This window comes from Egretta garzetta, unplaced genomic scaffold (assembly GCF_000687185.1).
Source record: "Egretta garzetta isolate BGI_Z169 unplaced genomic scaffold, ASM68718v1 scaffold403, whole genome shotgun sequence".
NCBI classification, from domain to species: domain Eukaryota; kingdom Metazoa; phylum Chordata; class Aves; order Pelecaniformes; family Ardeidae; genus Egretta; species Egretta garzetta.
Genome location: NW_009259240.1, coordinates 435498 through 457297, shown reverse-complemented (window position 1 = coordinate 457297; position 21800 = coordinate 435498). Strand labels below are relative to the sequence as shown.

General features: G+C 40.5%; 1 protein-coding gene across 3 annotated transcripts in view; it reads left to right on the top strand.

Annotated features, from left to right (window-relative positions):
- LOC104123721 (myosin VIIA and Rab interacting protein) overlaps positions 1 to 21800 on the top strand; it is a 218126-nt gene that overhangs the window by 192129 nt on the left and 4197 nt on the right. For 2 of the 3 annotated variants that reach the window (XM_035891597.1, XM_035891598.1), the window contains exons 10-13: positions 2350 to 2589; positions 10862 to 10924; positions 16856 to 17050; positions 21633 to 21752. In XM_035891597.1, the coding sequence (XP_035747490.1) occupies positions 2350 to 2589; positions 10862 to 10924; positions 16856 to 17050; positions 21633 to 21752 (618 nt within the window). Of the gene's footprint in view, positions 1 to 2349; positions 2590 to 3763; positions 3860 to 10861; positions 10925 to 16855; positions 17051 to 21632; positions 21753 to 21800 lie in introns of all 3 variants that reach the window. The other variant, XM_035891596.1, reaches the window with a different exon arrangement.

Below are 21800 nucleotides of genomic sequence, written 5' to 3'. Positions count from 1 at the left end.
TAAACTACATGTTTGGCTAGATGAGAGTAGGTTTTTGGAAGGATCTGTTAAATAGCTGGAGGTACCTCAAGTAAAGAGGGATTCTAGTAATTAGCTTAGACTAGATACCTAACTGTAAATAGCTCAAGTTTAATGAGATGTATCTCCACTAAAATATAGTCTCCTAAAATACAAGTGCACAGTTTAGCCGTGCTTTCTATCCTGTAAATCCCATAAATTATGATTGCTTCTCTCCTGGGTACAAACTGATGAACTGATTGATTCAGCAACAAGTTTCAGATTTTTTTGTAGTAGTTTAGTGACATGTGAGTATTTTTCATTAGCAGATTGTTGGGCAGGGCTTGTAATGAATTGTTGAATGACATGCAGGACATGTCTGAAAAAAAAATCTCTTGTTACAATTTGAGGAAGCACCGTTATGATAAATACAGATTTTTAATTAAAAAGGTAAAATGACACCAGACTTCTAAATCTATATAAAACCATATCATAACATATTATAAAACTAGATGGAAATATACTGATTTAAAATCTTGTTCTCGATCTTATTCGGAACAGCTTGGAAGTCATTTGGGAGAAAAGGTTTTTTATTCTACAAAAGCCGATTGCTTGGGAAAAGAATAAATTTCAGCATAAGCCTGCGGTTCCCCTTCTATTCTAGCTAGTCATGTACTTTCAAATCCTGCTTTTCTAAAAGGGCCTTCTGCATCCTGAAGGTGAGCTATAAAGCAATGATTTAGTTATCTAATTGATTCACAGGTAACTGCAGACAAAAATGGTCCAGAAAGCTGTAGAAGTACTGGACACTACAGCATTGTTTACTGTATGAGAGATGAGGACTGACATTACAAACACGATGTGTCAGCCCATTAAGAGCAGTTTGGCGGGTAGGGTTTGTGAGGGAGTTGTCAGAGTTAATGTTTCCCGTGAGAACTGGAGGTAATTGCTCCATCCATAAATATGGCTCTGCGGCTGCCGAGAGAGGAGCTGTGCAAAGCAAATCTCCTGTTTATGTATTTCCAAATGAATGGTAGAGAGAACACATTTTTTAGTCTCGCCAGCAGTGTCTAGTCCCATCACGGTAGGAGAGTGTAAGGCAAATAGGAATAATTTCCTATCTGAGAATTGCTCCAAATCATCCTCTTAGACCCCACTGCAATGTGCCTACCGCTTTGGGGTCCCAGGCTGCATTCTTTATAGCTTCCTTCCAGGTGGGTTTGTCATGATTATGCTCCATTTCAAAGAATTCCTCATTTTTAAACCCACTTAATTCCATCTTACTTTATGCACTTGGCTGAAGCACTAAACAAAATGTCTAATTATTTTAAGATCTCTCTTAGCAATTAGCAGGGAGAAAAGAGCATTTCCAGAGGGAAGTTAACACTAGGTGCAGCGGGTTGCTCTGGGAGATGGAATGTAGTGGAAATTAGGGGAAGTTGGGTTCTAATCAGATAGCACAGATCCAGAAAATAAGTTGGTATGTATCTGGACATTAGCTTTTGGCATAACCATCAGATATTTTCAGATTTCCTGCAAAGGCTGACAAAAAAAAAAAAAAAGCCCCCTTTCCACATTTTTAAACGTTGGGCAGGCATCCTCGCAAAAGGATTTTGCTTTTCTTCTGTTCAGCCTCCAAGGTATGGAACTTGTCATGGTTGAGCCTGTAACACCCACCATGCTTAACGGAGCCTCTGAATACTTCCCACCTTTAAGGATCCAAGAAAAGAAGGTGCTCCTAAAGATTGAACCTTGTTCCAAGGAAGTTGGCGTTTGGAAAATAATTGTTGCTATAGGGGATCCACCTATGTAAATAATCACTGGGAAAGCTGAAAATCTTAAGCACCATCATGTAATAAAAGAGAGGTTTTTTAAAAACTTGTTTCTAGTAGTATTTAAGAAACGCACAGGTAATGCTCAAGACCAGCAGTCAGGGAACTCAAGCACAGCTTTCAGCTGAAAGCTGGACACAACTGCCAGGTCACAAGTTATTTCATTCCTGCACTTCACTTTCTTTATCTGCACCATGCCTGGGAGCGATGGCAGTGCAATGCTGGGAATGGGAAATGCCATTTAGGCTTTTATTTCATGAGTTGCACACAGATACATAATGATTTTGATAGTTCCTTTTTACATGATATAAAAGTAAGAAGGAATGAGAAATATAATCCAACAGGTGTGGGTTTACTGGCATTCCTCTGTAAAGACGTGGTATTTTTTTATCAGCACACTTAGTGTGCTTTCCTTCTAGCTTCCCTGAAGAGTGATCATGCCTATACTTTTCTAGGAAGCTATTTGTTTTCCTTTCTGTACCTATCCAGTAATTATACTGTTCTTCCAATTTCTTTGTAGGATTTTGATGATTTGTCAGAAACAGATATAAGCAGTGAGGATCAGCATCATAACATCAAGCCTGACCTTATGGAAGAGGAGCTTAAATCCAGGCTATTTCAGCTCGCTGCTAAAATGAGTGACAAGGAAACATCATCTGGTGAAGAACATGAATCAGAACCTAGAACAGACCCTGAAAACCAAAAGGAGAGTTTGTCCTCAGAGGAAAATGGCAGAAGTATTCAGGAAGAGTTAAAGAAGGTAAGTGGTCATTGTAGAGCAGTGGGGCTAATATTGTAAAAGTTAGAATCCAGAAAGAGAAACTTCTGGTTAGAAAATTAAACATAGTTGCTTAAAAAAATCTGAGGTCCTTTACACTGGGTCTGAGCCTGCAGCCCTTGTGCAAGTAAAACTTCAACTGAGGTGTGTGTTCCTTCCTGTGAGCCTACGGCATCAATTCAAAGCAGTGAACTTAGCTTGTAGAATAAACCCATGACTCATGTTAATGGAATTATGTCCGTCTATACTGACTGAGAATTGGCTTTATATGGTTTTATTTAAAAACATATCCAGTTCTCCTTTTTTCTTCCTTGCTAAGCAGCTGGTTTAAGTGGGGTTTTTTCAACCCTTTTATTTGTTCCCCTGGTTTTAGTATCATGCAGTTCATTCTGATGTCATAGATTCTCCTTTTGCCTCTCTGTTGGAATATTTTGTGCTGCTTTAAAGCTTTCCAACCCTGTTACTCTGTCAGCTAATAGGCCTCTGTGAGTAGTAACATTCTAGTGAAACGGAAATCCGGTGTCAGTTCTGATAATGTATGAGATCTTCTGTTTGCGCCGTTTCACCCTTACAATGAGATGTCTGATTTCAGTGTCACTCCACAGAACTTACCACCTTGCCCTCTTCCCTTTCTACTTCTGAATTTCTCTTCAGATCCTGTGGTGTGCGTGAATTTTTGTGCTTTAGAAGCCCAGCACTGCCCCTTGTCAGTCATCACTCTTATCCCTTAGATCGACTTAGGCTTGTTCTTGTTTGCTGTGTGTCTTGACTCACCTTTTGGGGTCTTGTCCACACAGCAGCTCAGCTTTGGCAGGGGGTGTGGGTAATTCCCTAAAGGAAATCTGGTCTTCATCATTTGAAAGTTGTTTTGTTCAAATGCTGTCAAGAACTAGTACACTGGGAAGTGGAAGCAGGATCAAGTGACCCAGATGGATGATAGGATGCTGTCCAAGTGTGCAGGAATGGTGTCAGGAAAGCCAATGCCCACCTGGATTTGAATCTGGTGAGGGGCACGAAGCGAAATAAGAAAGGCTTCTACAGATATATCAGCAGCAAAAGGCAGAGGAGGGAAAGTAGGGCTCACTGTAGTACCGCAGTGACCTGTTGATACAGGACATGGAAAAGGCTAAGTTACACAACATTGTTTTCACCTCAGTTTGTGGTTAAGATTTGCCCTCAAGAATCGCAGGCCCCTGAGACCTATGGGGAAGTCTGGAGCACTGAAGACTTACCCTTGGCAGACGAGGATCAGGTTATCAAATATTTCAAGAAATGGGACATACACATGTGCATGGCACCTGATGGGGATGTACTCACAAGAGCTGAGGGAGCTGGAATGCGTCATTGTCAGGCCACTCCTGTGCATCTTTGAAAGATCGTGGTAATCTGAGGCATTCAGAGCACTGGATATTGTTTATTTTGACTTTAACAAGGCTTTCAACGCTGTCCCACATAACATCCTCGCAGATAAATTGATCAAGTAAGGACTGTTTAAGTAGATAGTGAGCTGGATTGAACATTGCCTGAATTGCTGGGCTGAAAGGATTGCCATCTGAGGCTTGAAATCTAGCTGTAGGCCAGTCACTAGTGGTGTTACCCCAGTGGTAAATACTGGGACCAGTACTTTGGTACAGGACAGAGACAATGAGACAGCGTACCGATACAGATGGTTCTGTTGTCATTCAGAGGATCTTGACAGGCTTGAGAAATGGGCTGACAGAACCTCATGAAGTTCAGCAAAGGAAAGTGCAAAGTCCTGCACCTGGGAAGCAATTATCCCACGCACCCATACCGGCTGGTGGCTATCTGTCTGGGAAACAGCTTGGCACAAAAGGACATAGTGGTCCTGGTGGACACCAAGTTGAACATAAGCCAGCAATGTGCACTTGCAGAAAAGGCCACCAGCATCCAGCAGACCAAGGGAGGTGATTATTCCCCTCTATGCAATACTGGCGAGGCCACTTCTGGAGTGCTGCGTCCTGTTCTGTGCTCCCCAGTACAACAGACACATGGATGTACTGAAGTGGTTCCAGTGAAGGGCCACAGAGATGATTAAAAGATTGCAATATCTATCATATGAGGAGAGGCTGAGAGAGCTAGAATTATCTAGCCTACAGAAGAGAAGGCTTGTGGAGGATCACTTCAATATGTACAAATACCTGATGGGGAGGATGGGGGGTGTCTGAGGTGGCAAAGAAAGAAGCGGGAATCAGACTCTTCTCACCCGTGCCCAGTGACAGGACAAGAAGCAGCAGGCACAAACTGAAATACAAGAAATTCCATCCAAACATAAAAAGCTTTTTCACTGTGAGGGTGGTCAAATGCTGGAATAGGTTTCCCAGAGAGACTGTAGAGTCTACGTCCCTGGATATAATCTGACTAGACACAGCCCTGGGCAACCTGATCTAGTTGACTCTGCTTTGAGCAGAAGGGTTTGACTAGGTGATCTCCAGAGATCCTTTCCAAACTTAAGTATTCTGTGACTCTCTGATTCTGAGTTATTTAGTCCCAGACTACACAGCAGTGTAAGTACCTTTGTCACCATGTGTGCAAATACCTCCATGACGTTCACACAACCTTTCTGAGGAAATCAAATAAAAGCTTTATTGCCAGTGCTTGTTAGCAGCATTACATTTAGCTTGTCTTTAGTTTACAAAGAGAAACAGCAATATCAAATTATTCAGTGGGGTATATGAGCTGGCTAGGGTATAACATGATGCAATTACAGTCCAGAATTAAAGGCTGTGAACAGGACTTTCTGAAATGCTCCTATAGGGTGAACAAAGTGGAGAAAATGGCAAGTGTATGTTCTGCGGTGTACTTATTCATCTGCATGCATCTACAAAGTAATGCTAGTTGTTTCTTCCTCCTCTAATTTTATAATTTCTTTAACATTTTTATGTCAGTTATTTAAAATAGCGTAAAGATTAATATTTTTTTTCCTCAGTAAAATTTCCTTAAGTTTAAAAAAATAAGAGGCATACCATGTTCAGCAAAAAGGGAATGCTTGGAGTTCCTAATTCTTTATTGGTTTGGGATGAAAAAAAAAGTCTTAGTCATTCACAGTCGCAGTATATATTCTTTCTGTCTATAATAAAGAAACCAAAACATCCCAGTACTATTCATGGTCATGACTTCAGTGGAATTGATAGCGGAACTTGCTCCAGCTGCAGAGAAACAAGTAGGCTGCTTTTATTCTTATTCTTGACAGTTGTCCTTAAAGGTGATTTAAAATCTTCTGATGCGTGCCTTCTCTTTGGAAAGGTGGCTGACCAACATCTTACAATGAAATACTGAAGATGTAGTGTATAATACCAGTTGTGGCTATGGTAACCTAAAATACAAAGACCTAGCTAAACTCATAAAACGTGCAAGAACTTTAAGATGAATAGATGGCATGTCTCAATGGAGACAAGCATAGAAAACATATTTTCTGGGAATGAGTAATTTTGGAAGCCTTAAAAGTCAGGTGTCCCAATATGCTGTCTCTAAGAAGCCTGATTTTTGGAGAATGCATATGTAGGGAATTATAAATCTTTCAGACTGACATTTAACATTCTTGGCCAGAGACCCAAACATCTGACCTGGGTATCAGGTTTCAAACTGGGTATACAGAAGCCCTAATTCTGGGCTGTTGAAATGAGAGCTCAAGTGCCTACAGTCTGCTTTGAGCTCCTGCACACAAATTAAATACTGTATTTTAGCCATCTTGCTTATATTTTAGCCATGTTGCTTGTCTTCGTTAGCCTTTAGTCTTCTATTCTCAAGCTTATTCTGGAACATGTTAGCAACCTTAAATCACAGGGAATTTCTCGTTACAGTACACCCGACCATAGAATAAGATTTCAAAACACTTGGGTTGTTTCTTGAATGACTGGAAATTAAGAACCTCGTACTCATGAGAATCTGACTTTCACATGTCTGCACCTTTCAAAATCTGGATTTCTGCTTTTAATAGAAGCTGGGAATCTCATAATCATGTTGAGCTGATGTTTTAAAAAGGGTATTTAGTATATTCAGATCTGTAGCCATGGCAAGAACTGGCACATCTTTAGTGGAGAGTTAGCTGAAGTTGGGCATTTACATGTTCTCAGTTCTCACCTCAAGCTAAGCTCAAGTTGTATGACTACCTTTAAGATACAAGTTTGAAAATGTGGACCTTTGAGTTAATTATTTAGTTTGTGTGGGATACTCCAGGATTTAGGTGGGTATTAATTAACACAAGTTAATTTTATGCCTTAGACTTAAATCCTCTTACACCTTCAGCACAATTGTTTTCAACATTTCTAAGTTTGTGATTGCCTAAAAAGGTCTTGTGGAGATTCACAGCTCTCTAAAACAAACATAATCCTACAGCAGGCTTGTTTTTATAGACAACATTTTGTGCTTATTAAGCTACAGAAGTAGTTCGTGGTTTTTTGGGGCTATGTAGACCCCCGAAAAGCCTACTCATCTCAGTAGTGCAATGAAAGGCCATGGAGTCCTCTATGCTCAGGCCAGAGTTAGCCTTCAGCCCCTCTAGACTTCAAGTGTGAACAAACCAAAAATCACATTGTACAACTGTTGTGTACTAGCACAGTGATTTGCGCAGTTGTTTCTGCCTTGCTCTTTTTTTTTTTTTCCTGCTTCACCCCTCCCAAACCCTAACCAAATACCTAAAGAAAAAAGCAAAATGTAAATCCCCTTGGGAGTATCTTAATGGTACTGATCCTGAGAGTGGCAAGCATGATAAATGGGGTTTATTTAGCTCTTGCTCTCCTTTCTCCTTCTCTTTTAATGCTTTCATGAAGATGAATAGGTCGGGTCCATATTTCATGGTATTGCCCAGAATTACACTCTAGAAGGCAATTTCAGCAGTGCCTAATGAGACTGCATTTTGAATGCAGTCTACCACTGTGACCACTTTATCAGAAACTATAGAGATACTGTTTTAAAAAAGAGAATAGCCCCTGCCATTTTTGCAAATTGCCCCACATAGCATAAAAACTGAAATACTTGTTAAAACCTTGTGTTTCTCTTTTTGTCCTCTCCTACTTTGTACTCCTCCTTGCTTAAGATATGTAAATGAGCAAGTGAGTTAAACGTCAGTAGTAACGTTGAGTTTTTCACCTCTTTGCATTAGCTTGATCCAACGTGTTGCGTGCTTGAGGAATTTCCTTTAATCCCTTTATGCATTTACTTCTGCTCAGAGAATCTTACAGCCAAGGCTTAGTAACTTGGTTTAAATCCTGCTGGTTTCTGTTGACAGTATTACATGACTAGGCACATTTCTGAATGACAACCTGGAAATAAGTTTGTTAAGTACCACAGTGGGATCCTGTTGCCTAAGTGAAGCCTCTCAAATTCCTTGATAGTGCGAATAACAGCATAAATATTCTCTCCATTAAAAAAATGATGCCTTCATTCTCTGGAAACATTTTATTTATCTTGGGTTTTATAAAGCTTTATTTTGGGGAAAGTATGTACGACAAGCATCATCTTCATGTGTATTTGTGCCAGAGGCCTATATTCTTTGTTTCAAGAGAGCACATCTTACATTTTTCACCAGGAAAGTTAGCACTTTTTGACTACTGGTCTAATGAGATTGACACTTGTGAGAAAATCTGCCCAAGACCTCTCTTTAGCAAGAGGAATAGGCAGTACCTGTGGATGTGGGTGCATACACATTACCCCAGCAGAAGAGACAGCCAGCTCCCTGGTGTGGTGTATGCTGGTGGCTGTGCCTGGGGCTGGCCATGGAGAGGGTGACCATGGCCCAGTGAGGGAGGTCAGGCAAGGGAGAGCTCATGGGACTTGGTCACTGGAGCTGGAGAATGGCATCGGACATGCACATGGCAGTGAATCCCTCCTGTGTTTCGCAGACCAGTTAAAGCACCACGGTAGGGATGGCTGTGATGTGATGACAGCAGTGCTATAATAACGAGAGAGAGCCTCTGTCTCCTGGGGGCTGGACTGCTGTTAATCCCTTGTGCTCATGCATGCACCATCCTCACGGATGATGATGCCATGGGTTTTGTGATCGTTATCTTGCAACTTCCCGAACTGAAGACATTGCTGAGGAACTCCCAGGTATTTTGGTTGGTGCGTTGGTCCAGGCAGGGTTTAATAGGAAACTGCCATCCAGCTCCATGTGCCTGAAGACTTCAGAAGTTTCTAAAGGAGCCAGAACCCCATGGCTCACTTAAGCAAGAAAATGTAGTAGCATAAGTATAGTAGCTTTACTACACTGGTACTGCTATGCTAATAAAACTGAGCAGTGTGTTGCAATGACATCTTCCTGGGTTACCAACTCAGAAGGCATTTGTGTGTCTGTTGTTTCACATTTTTGTATGCAAGATGCTCAGAATAATTCTTGTGTGTTGGTGGATTGTGGCTTTTATTACGATGTTAATTATCTGGGCAGTCTTCCAAAGTCCAGGATCGAAAACTGCATGTGGGCAGCATTGTAAAAAGTGATCTTTAAGGTTTATGAACTGCAGATAATCGATGCACAGGATTTTGAATGACAGCAGAGAAAAAAGATCTTGTTAAGAAAGGTGAAACAGTGTCTTTTTCTTCTAAAAGAGGTATGAGACTTTAATCTTCACGTTGGGCTAATGGATCCAAAGTTTTAAGTTCTCAATTCAACAAAGCAGTCAAGTATATGGTCAGTTTTAAACTGAGGATTAAGTGGTTTGCTTGACAAAAATCCCATTCAAGAGATTTCTCCCATGTATTTACTATTATTTATCAGTCTTTAGTACGGAAAATTAAGTTGATCCTATGTTTATTTTGTCAAAGTCTGAGTCTTCAATTTCAAGCAAAATAGTTGCTTTGAGACCATAAACATTTGTTTTTAAACAGTTCTCACAAGCAGGCAATGGTGTTTGTGTTCCTCCAGTTGTGACACTTTCTGGGCTCAATACGGTTGCGTTAAGTGTGGATGTAGGTAGCCCGTCTGAGACGCCCTGGGGTATCCCACAGGGCCTTAACTGCTAGCCCGGAGGAAACCTGCATCTCACAGCTCCACGTCACATCTGACAGCACTGTTTGAAAATCCTCAGATAGATACTTCAAGCTGGTTCAAATTGCACCCTGTCGGCCTGTGTTAAAGCAACTGAATCAAAGCCCTGTTGACTCTACCTGGGGAAGTGCAGAATAGCTGAGATTTCAGCTGGCTTCTCATGGGGAACGCAGCACCTTTGTAAATAAGATGCTCACAGTCTCAGGTTTGATGCTTACGTGCGTGCATGCCCAAGCCAGCTCTGTCCAGCCTGCCTGCAGCGTGAATCTCCTTCAGCTGTCTGATCACCAAAGATTTATTTACTTAAGAACAAAATGTAAAAGCCATTTTACAGATGCAGTTATAGAAGATCGGTGAAGATTAGTGTAAGCTGTTGGAAGAAAAGGGGGGCAAAATAGACTGTAACAAAAAAGTTACTGTTTTCTTGTCGTCTTCTGTAAGCAGCCCAGAGACTTGGCAGTGAGAGATGAGCTCTTTCAGATCTAGCTGGAAGAGTTTCAAGCAAACGCCGCTTCTCAGCTGGATGATAATTCTGTCACAGCACAGCCAACAGGGCAACCATGGTTGTGTCACTGCTTCATGGCAACAGCAGTCAGTTTAGTTTAAATAGACCTAGGTAAATTAGGGGGATTAAGGTAAGCCTACTGACTTGACGCTGGAGAGTGGTAGTTTGAAGGATTTTACTTGTTCATTTTGGGACGGTGAAGTCCCAGAGAGGGACAGCAGCAAACAGTAGGAAGTGATTTGGGACAAAATGTCTTAACTCAGCCCAAGTGTTTCCGATGTGAACATCTGACTGTGGCATAAGTGAGGTACAGACCCTTTTGTAACTAGAAACAAGCACAGTGTCGAAATTGTAATTGTGTAGATGCCAAAATTGAAGATAGCTGGATTTTCTTAACACTGCTGCAAAGTGTATTGCTAGTGCCACTTTGTTTTATGATGGTGGAAATCAGTATTTCCCATCTGTTTCATTTTATGAAAAATGATATGTCATTTGCAATATCTGTCTAAATGAGATCTCTTATTCTAAATCCTACAAACAAAAATAAAGTAGACATTGCTTTATTTTAAATATTTTAGCAATAAATGTAAAATCTAAATTTTATGGTATTTTATATTTGCTAGATTCTTTATCCTTGCTCTTCATCCTAAAGTTCTCTGTAAGTCTGAACCAATATAAATGTTAACCTCTGTAGCTGTTAACATAACTTTTCTGCCTTTTTATTTAACTGCTTTCCCACTATCTAGGAAAAACAAAACGCTTTTGATCTTCATTTAAAGTTGCAGTTTTTATCCACTGTATTGCAGCAGGTGAGAATGTTTTGTTTTGTCTGTGTCTTCTTACATCTCTTACATAGTAAGAGATGCTATAAAGTGATATTGAGGGTTTCCATATTTCCCAAGCAAAATTATCAAGCTCAAAATCATACCTCTCGACCAAAAATCAATAATCATTGCAGAAAATTATTTTATCATCACAGCTAGCCCTGTGTTATGATGGTAGTGATGAGCATAAAGTAGTCATGTGGAGCAGACTGGCTCTTTTATTTGGCTTTGTGATGAGAATTTGGTTTTATCAGTAAAGAAAAACAGAAGACAAAGGTAAGGTGTATGATCTTCCTGTTCTCATGTCCTCACCTGTATTAGTAAATTTGGAAGGAAAAAATGTAAAATTTTATTTCAGAAATAAGATTTTTAGCAGTTTCTGACCATAGTGGTCTTCAAAAACCTTTCTAAGCTCCCAATTTAAAAATAAACAAAACCCTTAATTCATTGTAGAGATTGTACACAGTGAGTAGGCACTTTCTCACATCGCTGCTAGTATCTACTGCTTATCATTCGTCTGGATGGAAAGAGGTTTCATATTCTATGCTATTTGAGTCTCAGCTTATGAGAATCAGATACTAAAACAAATTTTCATTTTATTCCCTGAGCAAATAGATACTTATCTTGTATTTTCAAATACGTGCTGTTTTTAGTATCTCATATATAGTGGTAAGCAAATTAATTCTGTAGCATTTTCTCAGTCATAAAATAAGAATCACTTTTTTTGTGTCAAAAGCTGATGCTTAATTCAGCAAAACACTCCCTTTCTCAACTTTTTCTTTTTTCCTTACTCTCAGAGTTAAATTTTGTGCTATGAGTTGTAATCACTTTTAAATCATCTTTAGTAAAAATAAATTTTCTTTAGTAAAAACATCAAGGATGATTTTAAAGAAAAAGTATTTTTTCATTTGTGCAATGTCATCAGCCTGTGTCTATTATAGATACTCTTACAGAATCCTGTCCAGATTTTAAGATTTAATATTTCCATTTCCAACCTGGACCATAATATTTCACTTCCTGGAAAATACCTTCCTTTCTCATGGTTATAGGCAATTTCTCTCTAGAAATGAGGCATTACAAATTATTAGGAATAACATCTGAACTACACTAGGACAGTGGATTGAATTCATTAGTAGAAACCTAGTATTCAGAATTACCTAGCACAATCAAAAAGAGAGACTGTATTTCTCTGTGTCATATGTTGGAGAATGTCAGTAGAATAACAGCTCACTGTAAGATAATTTAGCTTTGTTTTTCTAAATGAGTGCCCATAAATGAAGATATTGATGTTGAGGTCAAGGCAGGGAGTCTTAAACTTGCGCAGAAGAGTAATTCCTTAATGCCATAGTTTATCATAGTATACTTGTCTTCCATCAATTATCAAGGCAAATTTTAGCTTTCTTTCCCAGTCTTTGTGGTAATGAGTGGTTAGGACTCACTTTTAGGCCAAAAGGTCTTTTGGAGATCAGGGTTGACGTCTGCCATTGATGGTTGGGCTTCGATGGCTCTGTTCCTCCCACCCTGTGACTTGGCCAGCATCCCGGATCTTGCTTACCTGTGAGGGAGATGGACTTTTGGGGGGCTTTTTAGGACCTTCTCAAAGCTGTACAATGAACTCCCACAGCATGGGGAGATGAGGAAGCAGGTTTGGGTTTTCGTCAAGTTTGGATTCAGTCAGGTTATTCTGAAAAGACGTATCAAACAGTGGCAAAGCAAAACTTGTCTTCTCCCCAGCCCTCTCAACTCCCTCCAGAAAAATGAGGATATCGACTGAAAAATGGGCATGTGACTGGGAGCGTGATAGAATGGCTTGAGACCAGGGCTAAACATGATTGTACTGCAAGTCATCAGGGACGCAGACAATACTGCCGGGGCTGCAAGTTTCCCTTGCTCTATTTCTTGATCTAACTGTTGGTGTCAACTGTTCTCTGTTGAATTGCAAGTCACTGCCTCCCATGCTAGTTTAATATTCCCTAACGATGGCATAACATCATAGCAGCAAAAAAGAGAGAATGCTAATGGCTGAGTACATTGTGGAGAAAAAATTAATTTGAGTGATGGAGAACTTAACCACTTTTGGAGTATTAAAAGTAAAAGCAATGATGTTCATGCAAAGGAAACTTGGAAGTGGCGATGTCATAGACATCTAAGGTCCATACAAAGACTTAATGCTCACCTGCTCTCAGCAGTTTGGACTCTTACGTTGCTTCAGTTTTATCATCCTGCCTTAATTCTGTTAGCTCATGCAAGGATGCAAATACTGTTCTATAAAGCACCTTTCAGTGTATCATCCTTAAGTAAAAAAAAACAAAGGAAATACCTGCAGCATCAGCAGGGAGAGGAAAGAGACAGCAGAAGAGAGGGAAATGGCTAACAGCCAGCAAGAGCTAGCTTAGACCACTGAAACCTTATCTTTGGCAAAATAGGAGTCCTTTCCATCTGTCCAACCACACATAGAAATGCCAGTAAAGGAAGTTTTACAAGGTGCTGTTTGTAATATTCAGTACACACAGGCACACGTATGTGTGTATGTGCTCGCACACACACACTTTTTTAGTATTTTATTGGTTTGAAAACTCTTCCACAAAAAAAATGGGAAATTGAGCATCTCCTTTTGACTGTGTCTTTAAAGTATTTGTGAGCATGGATATTAATTATCATTAAAAGGATAAATGCATGTTTTCTTCATTCCATTAATCTCTTAACCTCAAATGCAGTAAAAACTGAGATTCTCATAACCAGTACAAACATTTGAATTTGTGTCAGCTGCATTGATTTAATTTGGGAGGAGTGGTGTTAATCCAGAAGTAGGGAAGCACAGTCGAAATCAGAATGCATCCCAGCATTTTGAGAAGAACGGTTGCCCTTAGTTTTTCTGTACTAGGTATTCGTTATAGAGATTGCTTTTTGCGTCTATCACATCCATCTTAGTTCTTTGGCTTACTTGACAAGACGGATGGGAGAGACTTCATCATGGCATGATGGCTGTCTCTTTGAATCACTTATAGGAGTTAACAATGACCTTTCCTGCAAGGGCAAGATAAATTAGACAGCCAAGAGGTCATTACAGCAATTTGAAATGTCCACCTACCGGGCTGATCTTGGTGTGCATGTGTCTGTGAATTTTAGGTGATTTTTGTAGAACCTCGTAATTCCTAAGTTTGGTGTGGGTGATCGGGGAGGGGAGAGAGTTGTGAAACACTAAAACTCCAGGACACTTTTTCTTCTTTTTTTTTTCCTTTTTTTCTTTTCTTTTTTTTTCCTTATACATGTTAAATAATTCTATCTAGAGTAACCCACTACGTTTGCAAACTGGTCATTTTAGAACATGAGCTGTTTGAACAGATTTTGTCAGCTACTCAAAAAAGAGGTAGAAATTTATTTAAAAGCATTATTTGAGAAACCTTGAACTCCCCACATCTTGATTTTATGTCTCCCTCGGGCAGACATTAATCTCTTCTTACTGCTCTGTAAAACTCAGCCCAGGGAAAGCCGAGTTCTAAATATTCTTTAGCAGAAAACCTTCACACAAAGTTTAGATTTAAAAACACTGAAGTATTGCTTGTGCTCTTAGGTTTTGGGAGATTGACTCTTCAGATATACTCTAAGGAAAATCACTTTTGCTTGCCATGCATTTCTTTATATCTAGTGCTGTATCCTTGTTATACAATTAAAGCAAATGTTTCACGAGCTTAAAGAAAACCTTTAATGCTGTGACTCCTGTGTCTAGATAGATACCTGCAGGCTAGGATCAAGTTTGTTGATGCAAACATTTAATGTGAAGCAAATCTTTGGTTTTAAAAGTCAGCATTTGCCACTAAGAACTTACCTCAAAATTCTAGAAAAGCTAAAAATCACATTTCTTTTCCCCTATCCATTACATATTGAGAAGGTAGGGTATTTTACTCAAAATCTTGATTTCATAAAGCTTCCCATCACAGAACATTTTACCAGGAAAACCAAAAGCAAAACCCCTGTTTTGCAGTAATTGGTCTGTAATGAATGCCAGTATGGATTCTCATATTCTGGTATAAGAACACCTTTTTCTAATTGAATTTAATCTTTTTTGGAAATCCATCATTAGCTACAAAGGATAAAAAAAAGTTTAAGAAATAATGAACACTGAAGTGAGGCTACAGTTCTTGAAATGGAGAACATACATCAGTGAAGATGATGAAGAAAATGTAGTGCCTGGCCTTTATCCTTTTTTGTTCGCTACTCATAGAATAGAATAAGAATTAGGTACTTGTAAAAGTAAATAATAAAACAAAGTAACATTGATTTCTTCTTCTGTCCTATAAAATTATTGATCTGTTTTTAATCTAATTGGCACTTGTGAAAATAAATGGAAAAAACAGTAGGCTATTTATGGGGTTCAAGTATTTGTTCTCAGTAAGAGAGTCCTAGGCCTACTTGTTCAGGACTCTGTCGGCTGTCCTAACAAGCTAAAGATCTGTGTGCTACAGCATACTGTATCTGCTTTGTTCTCCTTCTCTTTAATCTCATGTATCTAATTATTTCTTGTAATTCAGGGGAGTAACAGTGCTAAAGATGCCTTAATGTATTGATATACAGCAATTGAGTACACGCTGCTAAAATAGTTTTTCAGTAGAAGTCTTCTCTAACATAAAAATGAACAGCTAATTACAGGAAAGAAAACAAAAGAGGTTTTCCAGTGAAACCCACCAGATTTTGTGTGAAGCAAAGGAACATTATTTCTCCTATACCCTGCCCAAGACATAAGCTGACATTAATACAATGTTTGCATGACACACGGGCATTTTTAATCGGTTATACTTTTCTGTACTACAGCATTTACTATATAGAATCCAAAGACTGTGTGTTTTCTGTTTTGAACCTCAGATATTTTGTTTGTGGAAAAATTTACAGATGGGTGGGCCCCTAATTCACATGCATAGCTATTTGCAGGTTTGAGGAACAAATTAGATTTAGGTCTAAACTCCCCACACTTTCTTTTAGGCAAAGCAACTCTAAAAGTATTGCACATAAATTCAGTGACAATATTTGTATTGGCTTCAACAAGTTTTGGCTCAATCTCCCAGCTGTATAGTTTCAATGTTGAGCTTGATGCTTGAGGGTACATCAGGTGAAATTTTATTGCCATCAAAGGAATTGTCCCAAAGCCTAAAGCGCTGGTGAGGAATCATCAGAATCAGGATAGTTAATTACAAATTACAAATCAGGGACACTGATAAGAAGGCTTACAGTTGTTTAAAAGAAAAAAAAAAAACCCACAGATAATAACTGCATGCTTTTCCTTGGAATTTGATGTAATTTATTTCATAAATATTTTTTAAAAAGGTAAATTTAAATTTGAAAAAAATCAAGATACAAGTGTTTACATTCTTATAGCTCAACCTTTGCTTTCTGGGGCTATCATATAATTCATAGCAAACATCTTTGTAAACTGCCAACCTGCTAGGGCGGCTGAAGATTGCTCTCCCGTGTTTGCAGCTGCAATGCGATAGCTCCCGTGGATATGGAGACAGATGATTCCACATCCATTTGCCAGTACCAAAAAAGGAAGATTGTGGTTTAAAACCTGTTTAAAATGCAATTACAAAAATAGCTTTATCTAGCTCACTTGCATTTTAAAGCTGGATATTTGTGTGCTCCTTTGTGATAACGTTTGGACCATCCCTCCAGTAGAAATCATGTTGTGGAAGAGTTGCGTGCGTGTGTTATTTTGCATGCTGTATCAGTGTGCATATGTGAAAAAGGGAGGGGGAAAACGAAAAGTAGATTCCAATTTCATCACACAGTTTTTGTGTCCATTTGCAGCTGTTAGCCAAGTATATTGTTTTAGCATGGCTAAAGCTACAGCTATTAGCGAGATGATTTTACATATTTAATTTAATGCTGTTGTTTTCTCTGTCTACTCTTGTAACAAAACAGAAGTACTCTGCTGTCTCTCTCTGCAACATATCTACAGAGGTCCTGAAAGTCATCAATGCCACTGAAGAACTGATAGCAGAATCCACTGGTCCCTGCGATTTCCCAGCCGATGTTCAGGACGGAGGAAGAGGGACGTTCCCACTGGGGACGGACCCCGTCAGACTCGACGAGCAGCTCACCACGCTAGAAGAAAACGTAAGGACATGAATCAGTCTGTGGAAGTGTCATGTGTGTGAGTGAGTGCACCTGCGTGTGTGTGTGCCAGCTGGAAAGGGAAAGCGTGTAGGCAGCATCACTGGATGTTCAGAATTAATTTTGGGTTATTAAACACACAAACAGAACAAAAAATCCTATTTCAAAGGGGTACTCAGCTGCGTTGTTGGGGTTTTCTTTAATATGTGCTTTAAAACATTTGGGGGAGGGGGTGAGTTGGATGTATTTGGTTTAACAACTAATTTTAGAATCCCTACCTCAAAAGTTAACTTCAGCCCTCCAAACCTCTGTGGCTGCGCCATGCTTTGCTGAAATCACACATCTCCAAGTCCCAGCACAGCCTCGTTATTGTAAGGACAGGTAGAGGAAAGATGTCCCCAGCCACACAAAGAAGTGGAGGAGCTCTTCCTCCACCCACACTTCCCCAGCAATCTGCGCTGAGCACCCAGGGAGCCGGAGCTGCCCACTGCACTGTTAAAAAGAGGAGGCTGGAGAAGCTGAATTAAACAGAACATTTCTGTTTAGCCACGTCCATATCACCCATCCTTTCTCATGAGTACCTGTCATCTGCAAGGAAAAGTGTAATGCTGAATCATAAAGGGAAGTCACTACTCATTGGAAATTTTATACAGCCACTTAATGGAGTTGGTACACTTGTAACTTTCGATTTTCTCCTCTTCCCACATTTAACTCATTACATTTCAGTGATTTTTCCCTTCATTAGGAGCTCTGGGCTGTCCCATTATAACATCCTGATCAATTCAAGAAAATAGATCCTGGTTTTTCTTTAGCCCCGGAAAAAACACAATCTCTTCTTGGGGGATAAAATCAGTTTCCTCCACAGAAACGCACTTCCACAACAGCCCCAGGCTAGGGACTGAGCGGGAGATGATCCATGGCAATAACAGCCAGTCCTGGCACTGGACCTGTCCTACTCTGGAGCCCTCCCACCAGTCCCACAACTCCCCGGTCCCTCTTGACACACCTTTTCTGAGCTCAAACCTCCCAGCCCTGCTTCTGTTCGGAGGTTCCCAAGCCAGATCCTACCCCTCCAAACATCACCTACTCCAAAACCGTCTTCCTAGCAGAGCTTTCCCCCTGCCCACACCGACAGGATGCTCTCCAACCCACCCCAGAGCACCTTTGCTCATCCCCAGCCAGCTCCTGATCATAACCTGACCTCCAAACCTCTCCTTTCCACCTCTGCTCAGCCAGCTGAGATGCTCCTGCTCCTCCTTGCTTCCACACACTGTCCTGGTTGTGGGCATCTCCCGCCCTCCATCACAGGGCACCACAGCCCCCTGAGCCTGCCCTGCCACCAAGCTCTCCACGTGGCAGCTGTGCTCCCAGCTCCTCTCTGGGAGAGGAACTCAAAACAAAAAAGCAAAATAGGCTTTGGGACTCCTCCCCAGTGGGGCTGGGAGGGCAGGACCAGGAGGCTGTGTCCAGGAGATGCTGGACATGTGGCAGCTCAGATATGACCTTCTGCAGAATTTAAAGGCTTCCCGTAGCAGTTGCTGCTCTAGTGCCCGGAGAAGGGTATAACTTGAGCTTTGTGGCAAGCAAAGTGCCTTCCTTGTGCCACCTGCCATGATATCCATTTTATTCTTACATGACAGACGCACCACCACAACAACCTCTAGTTGAGTTTACTCATTTATTTCAGAATAATAAAAGTAGGTAGATGGAGATTTTCTCCCCCGTGAAATACTGAAGCATCATAGCTCCATGGAATGCATTTGTCAGGAGAGTGAATACAGAGTGAAAACTCAAATCCAGGCTGGACAATGTCTTTAGAAAAACTAAGAAATTCCTCAGGAAGACAGAGAGCAATTTGGGGAGAGTTTCTCCCGCATTTTTTCTGTGGAGAACTGTGTTGTAAACTGTCTGAGGTGCATTTTTTTTTCCACCAGTTGCACTCCAACAATCTGTGCTGCCATGGCCCCTAGTCATTCATCTGGGCCGAGCATTTCTCACTGAGCAGAGCCTGGGCGCTGAGGCAGAGCATTTCTTTCTCTGGCGTTGCCCTCCTTGCAGCATATCCCTGGTTTAGCTTCCTTCAATTCCCTGCATAACACATAAGGTTTCCAGCTCAGCCTTGCTGTGTCCTCGCACTACATCTTTCTCTGCCCTGCACAGGATTTGAAGTAGATGGCAAAACTTCGTGGTTTCAAGATTTCACCACCACGCTCCATAGTAGAGTTAAAGAGCCTTTAGAAATCCAGGAATCCATAACTTTTCCCAGTGCAGCCGGGAGCATATCTGCATGCAGTGCATCCTCTTTGCAGCAAATTTTGGAAGAGGATATGGATATATTTAGACACTTCGTTCATTTTTGCACTCTGTAGCATTTCGGGGACTGTGCAAGCATTAGTGGGGAGAACGTAGGGCCACCTGTACCAGCACGAGGTTGGGTGGGTTTTAGTGGAAGCTGTGCATACATAAATGGTAGTAAAATGGGTCTCCACAATCTGAGTGTGAATGTGTGAATAAGGGCATAATGTAGTGGAGACCTGCAAGTGCCCCATTGCTGTTTGGAAGCACAACAATTTTTCAGGTAAAGAGAATATTCTTCAGAAAAATCTGTAATTTAGAACTAACTGGAAAACGTTCAATAGAATTAAAATTTAACAAATGTAGGGGCTGACTGAGTTGCAGAAACATTGGTGACCTTCCCTTCCCACATTTTTCTATCAATCAGTCCTATTTTCTTTAGATTTTTTTTTCCCCTCTTGAAAAGTACAACTTATTGTGCAGATCATTTTGGCACAGCATTTAAATGCATCTTTTCTTTAAGTTTCTAATGATGTTTCTGTTCATAATGTTCCTTTTTATTCTTGCCCCGAGTTTTTAGATGTGATAGGGAAATAAAAAAAAAATCACCTTTTAATCTGAAGTGGCTGTGGTATGTCACGCCACAAAGATGTATCATTTAAATTAATGGAAAGAATAACTAAAACCCAAAAAACAGGAGCATTTCTATTTAAATCAGCGTGTTAATTTTATGGCCCAGCTGTGTCTCCAAGCACTTCAGCAAAGATGTTAAATGGCATCACTTATTTGTTCTAGGTACATTTTTCAAAGATTTCATGCCTGCAGTTAGGCTGTGGTCTTACAAGATGCACTTCATACAAGATGTAGGGAATTTGTTTCTTAGCAAAGTCACATACATGAAAACATGTATATACTTTTATGCTTTGAAAAAACTGATACAAAGGAAAAAAAATACTGCAAGCAATGAAGAAACAAAAATAAAAATAATGAAAAGTAGACACTTACTTAAATCTTAGTCTAGTCATTGTCCACCACTTTTGATCCATAAAGACACAGCATGGCCAGAAGTGATTTGAATACCTGTCATGTCAAAGGACTGCATGATCTAGGAATTTTGGGCAGATACAATGACCTGAGTGGAGAACAGGTACGAAGTGAAGGTATCTGCTCAAGGATCTGGTTCAGATCCTGTTTGCTTGCCCCTTGAACCATGAAGTCAGCCACAGAATATGTTTAATTCATGCTAGTTTTGTAGCACCACAGTCTTTACTGCTATTAGAGTGAGTGAGGCTGCCAGTGGGGCAGATCAGAATATATATTTCATTTCCACTTTGCTGTAATCAGCCTTATGGAAACAGCTTCTTGGCTATCTAGTAAATAGGCAGAAGGTGCAGTATTTTTGCATGGGTCTGCACAATTTTAAGCACAGGTGTCAAAAGCTAATGCTTGAAAATTACCCTTTTCTGTAAACCAGAGACCTCCATCCATCCTGGTACCTTAGATTTCTTTGTGAAATAAAGCAAACAGATAAAGCACAGTCTGTCATGAATTATTGCTCTGAGGAGCTGAATAGGAAATGAAACCTTTGCCTGCAGTTATCAGAGGTATCATAGGTGGATCAAAATATTAAAAGTTGATTGTTTTTAGGGAAGATCTCTAAATGATAAAGTCTGTTATTCTCTCTTATGTAGCCCAGAATAAGTCTATTGACCCTCCACAGATTCACTGTGGGCAAAGGGCAAGGAGGCGGAAGGTTTTGGCTGCTCTATATTTGGGTGGGAGCAGGATGGGATGGAAGACTGTTCTACATGTAAGCGCGGTTACTCTGTAAGAAGTTAATAACCAAATGCTGCTGAACAGTTACTCTTACAGAGTTTTGATTGCCAGAAGTCATTAGGCATGTTTCAATAAATGCAGCTTTATATGAGCTGTGCTCTGTTGGCTTCCCCTTGTAGACTTCAGGGGGTTTGTTATGCAATTGAACATTGAAAATAAAGAAAGCAAGCTTTTCAGCTTTGGGGTTTTTTTGCTGGTGAATCTGGAACAAATCTATTTTGGAATACCATTGTAGCACCTATGAGTTGGAGTTCAGCCACCTCACGCCTCCCTTCTCTTTGGGGATGCATGTTTTCAGGTTATTCCCCCATGACTTTCCTCTGCCAGGTAAGCCTCCCTGTAGTGGGTTAGCAAGGAGGGAAGCTCAAAGGCATCGTGGAACATGCAGTCTGCTCAAACCTCTGTGCCCACAAAACAGAAATCACTGGCACCTCTCCCTGCCTTGGCTCTGCAGGTGTACTTGACGGCCAGCACAGTGTACGGGCTGGAGGGGCAGCTGACCAACCTGGAAGACGCCGCACGCAAGATCAACAGTGTTACTGCAGAATCTGAGCTGGCCGATCTGGAGGATCAGGTGGCCACAGCAGCCGCCCAGGGTCACCACGCGGAGCTTCCGGGGAGG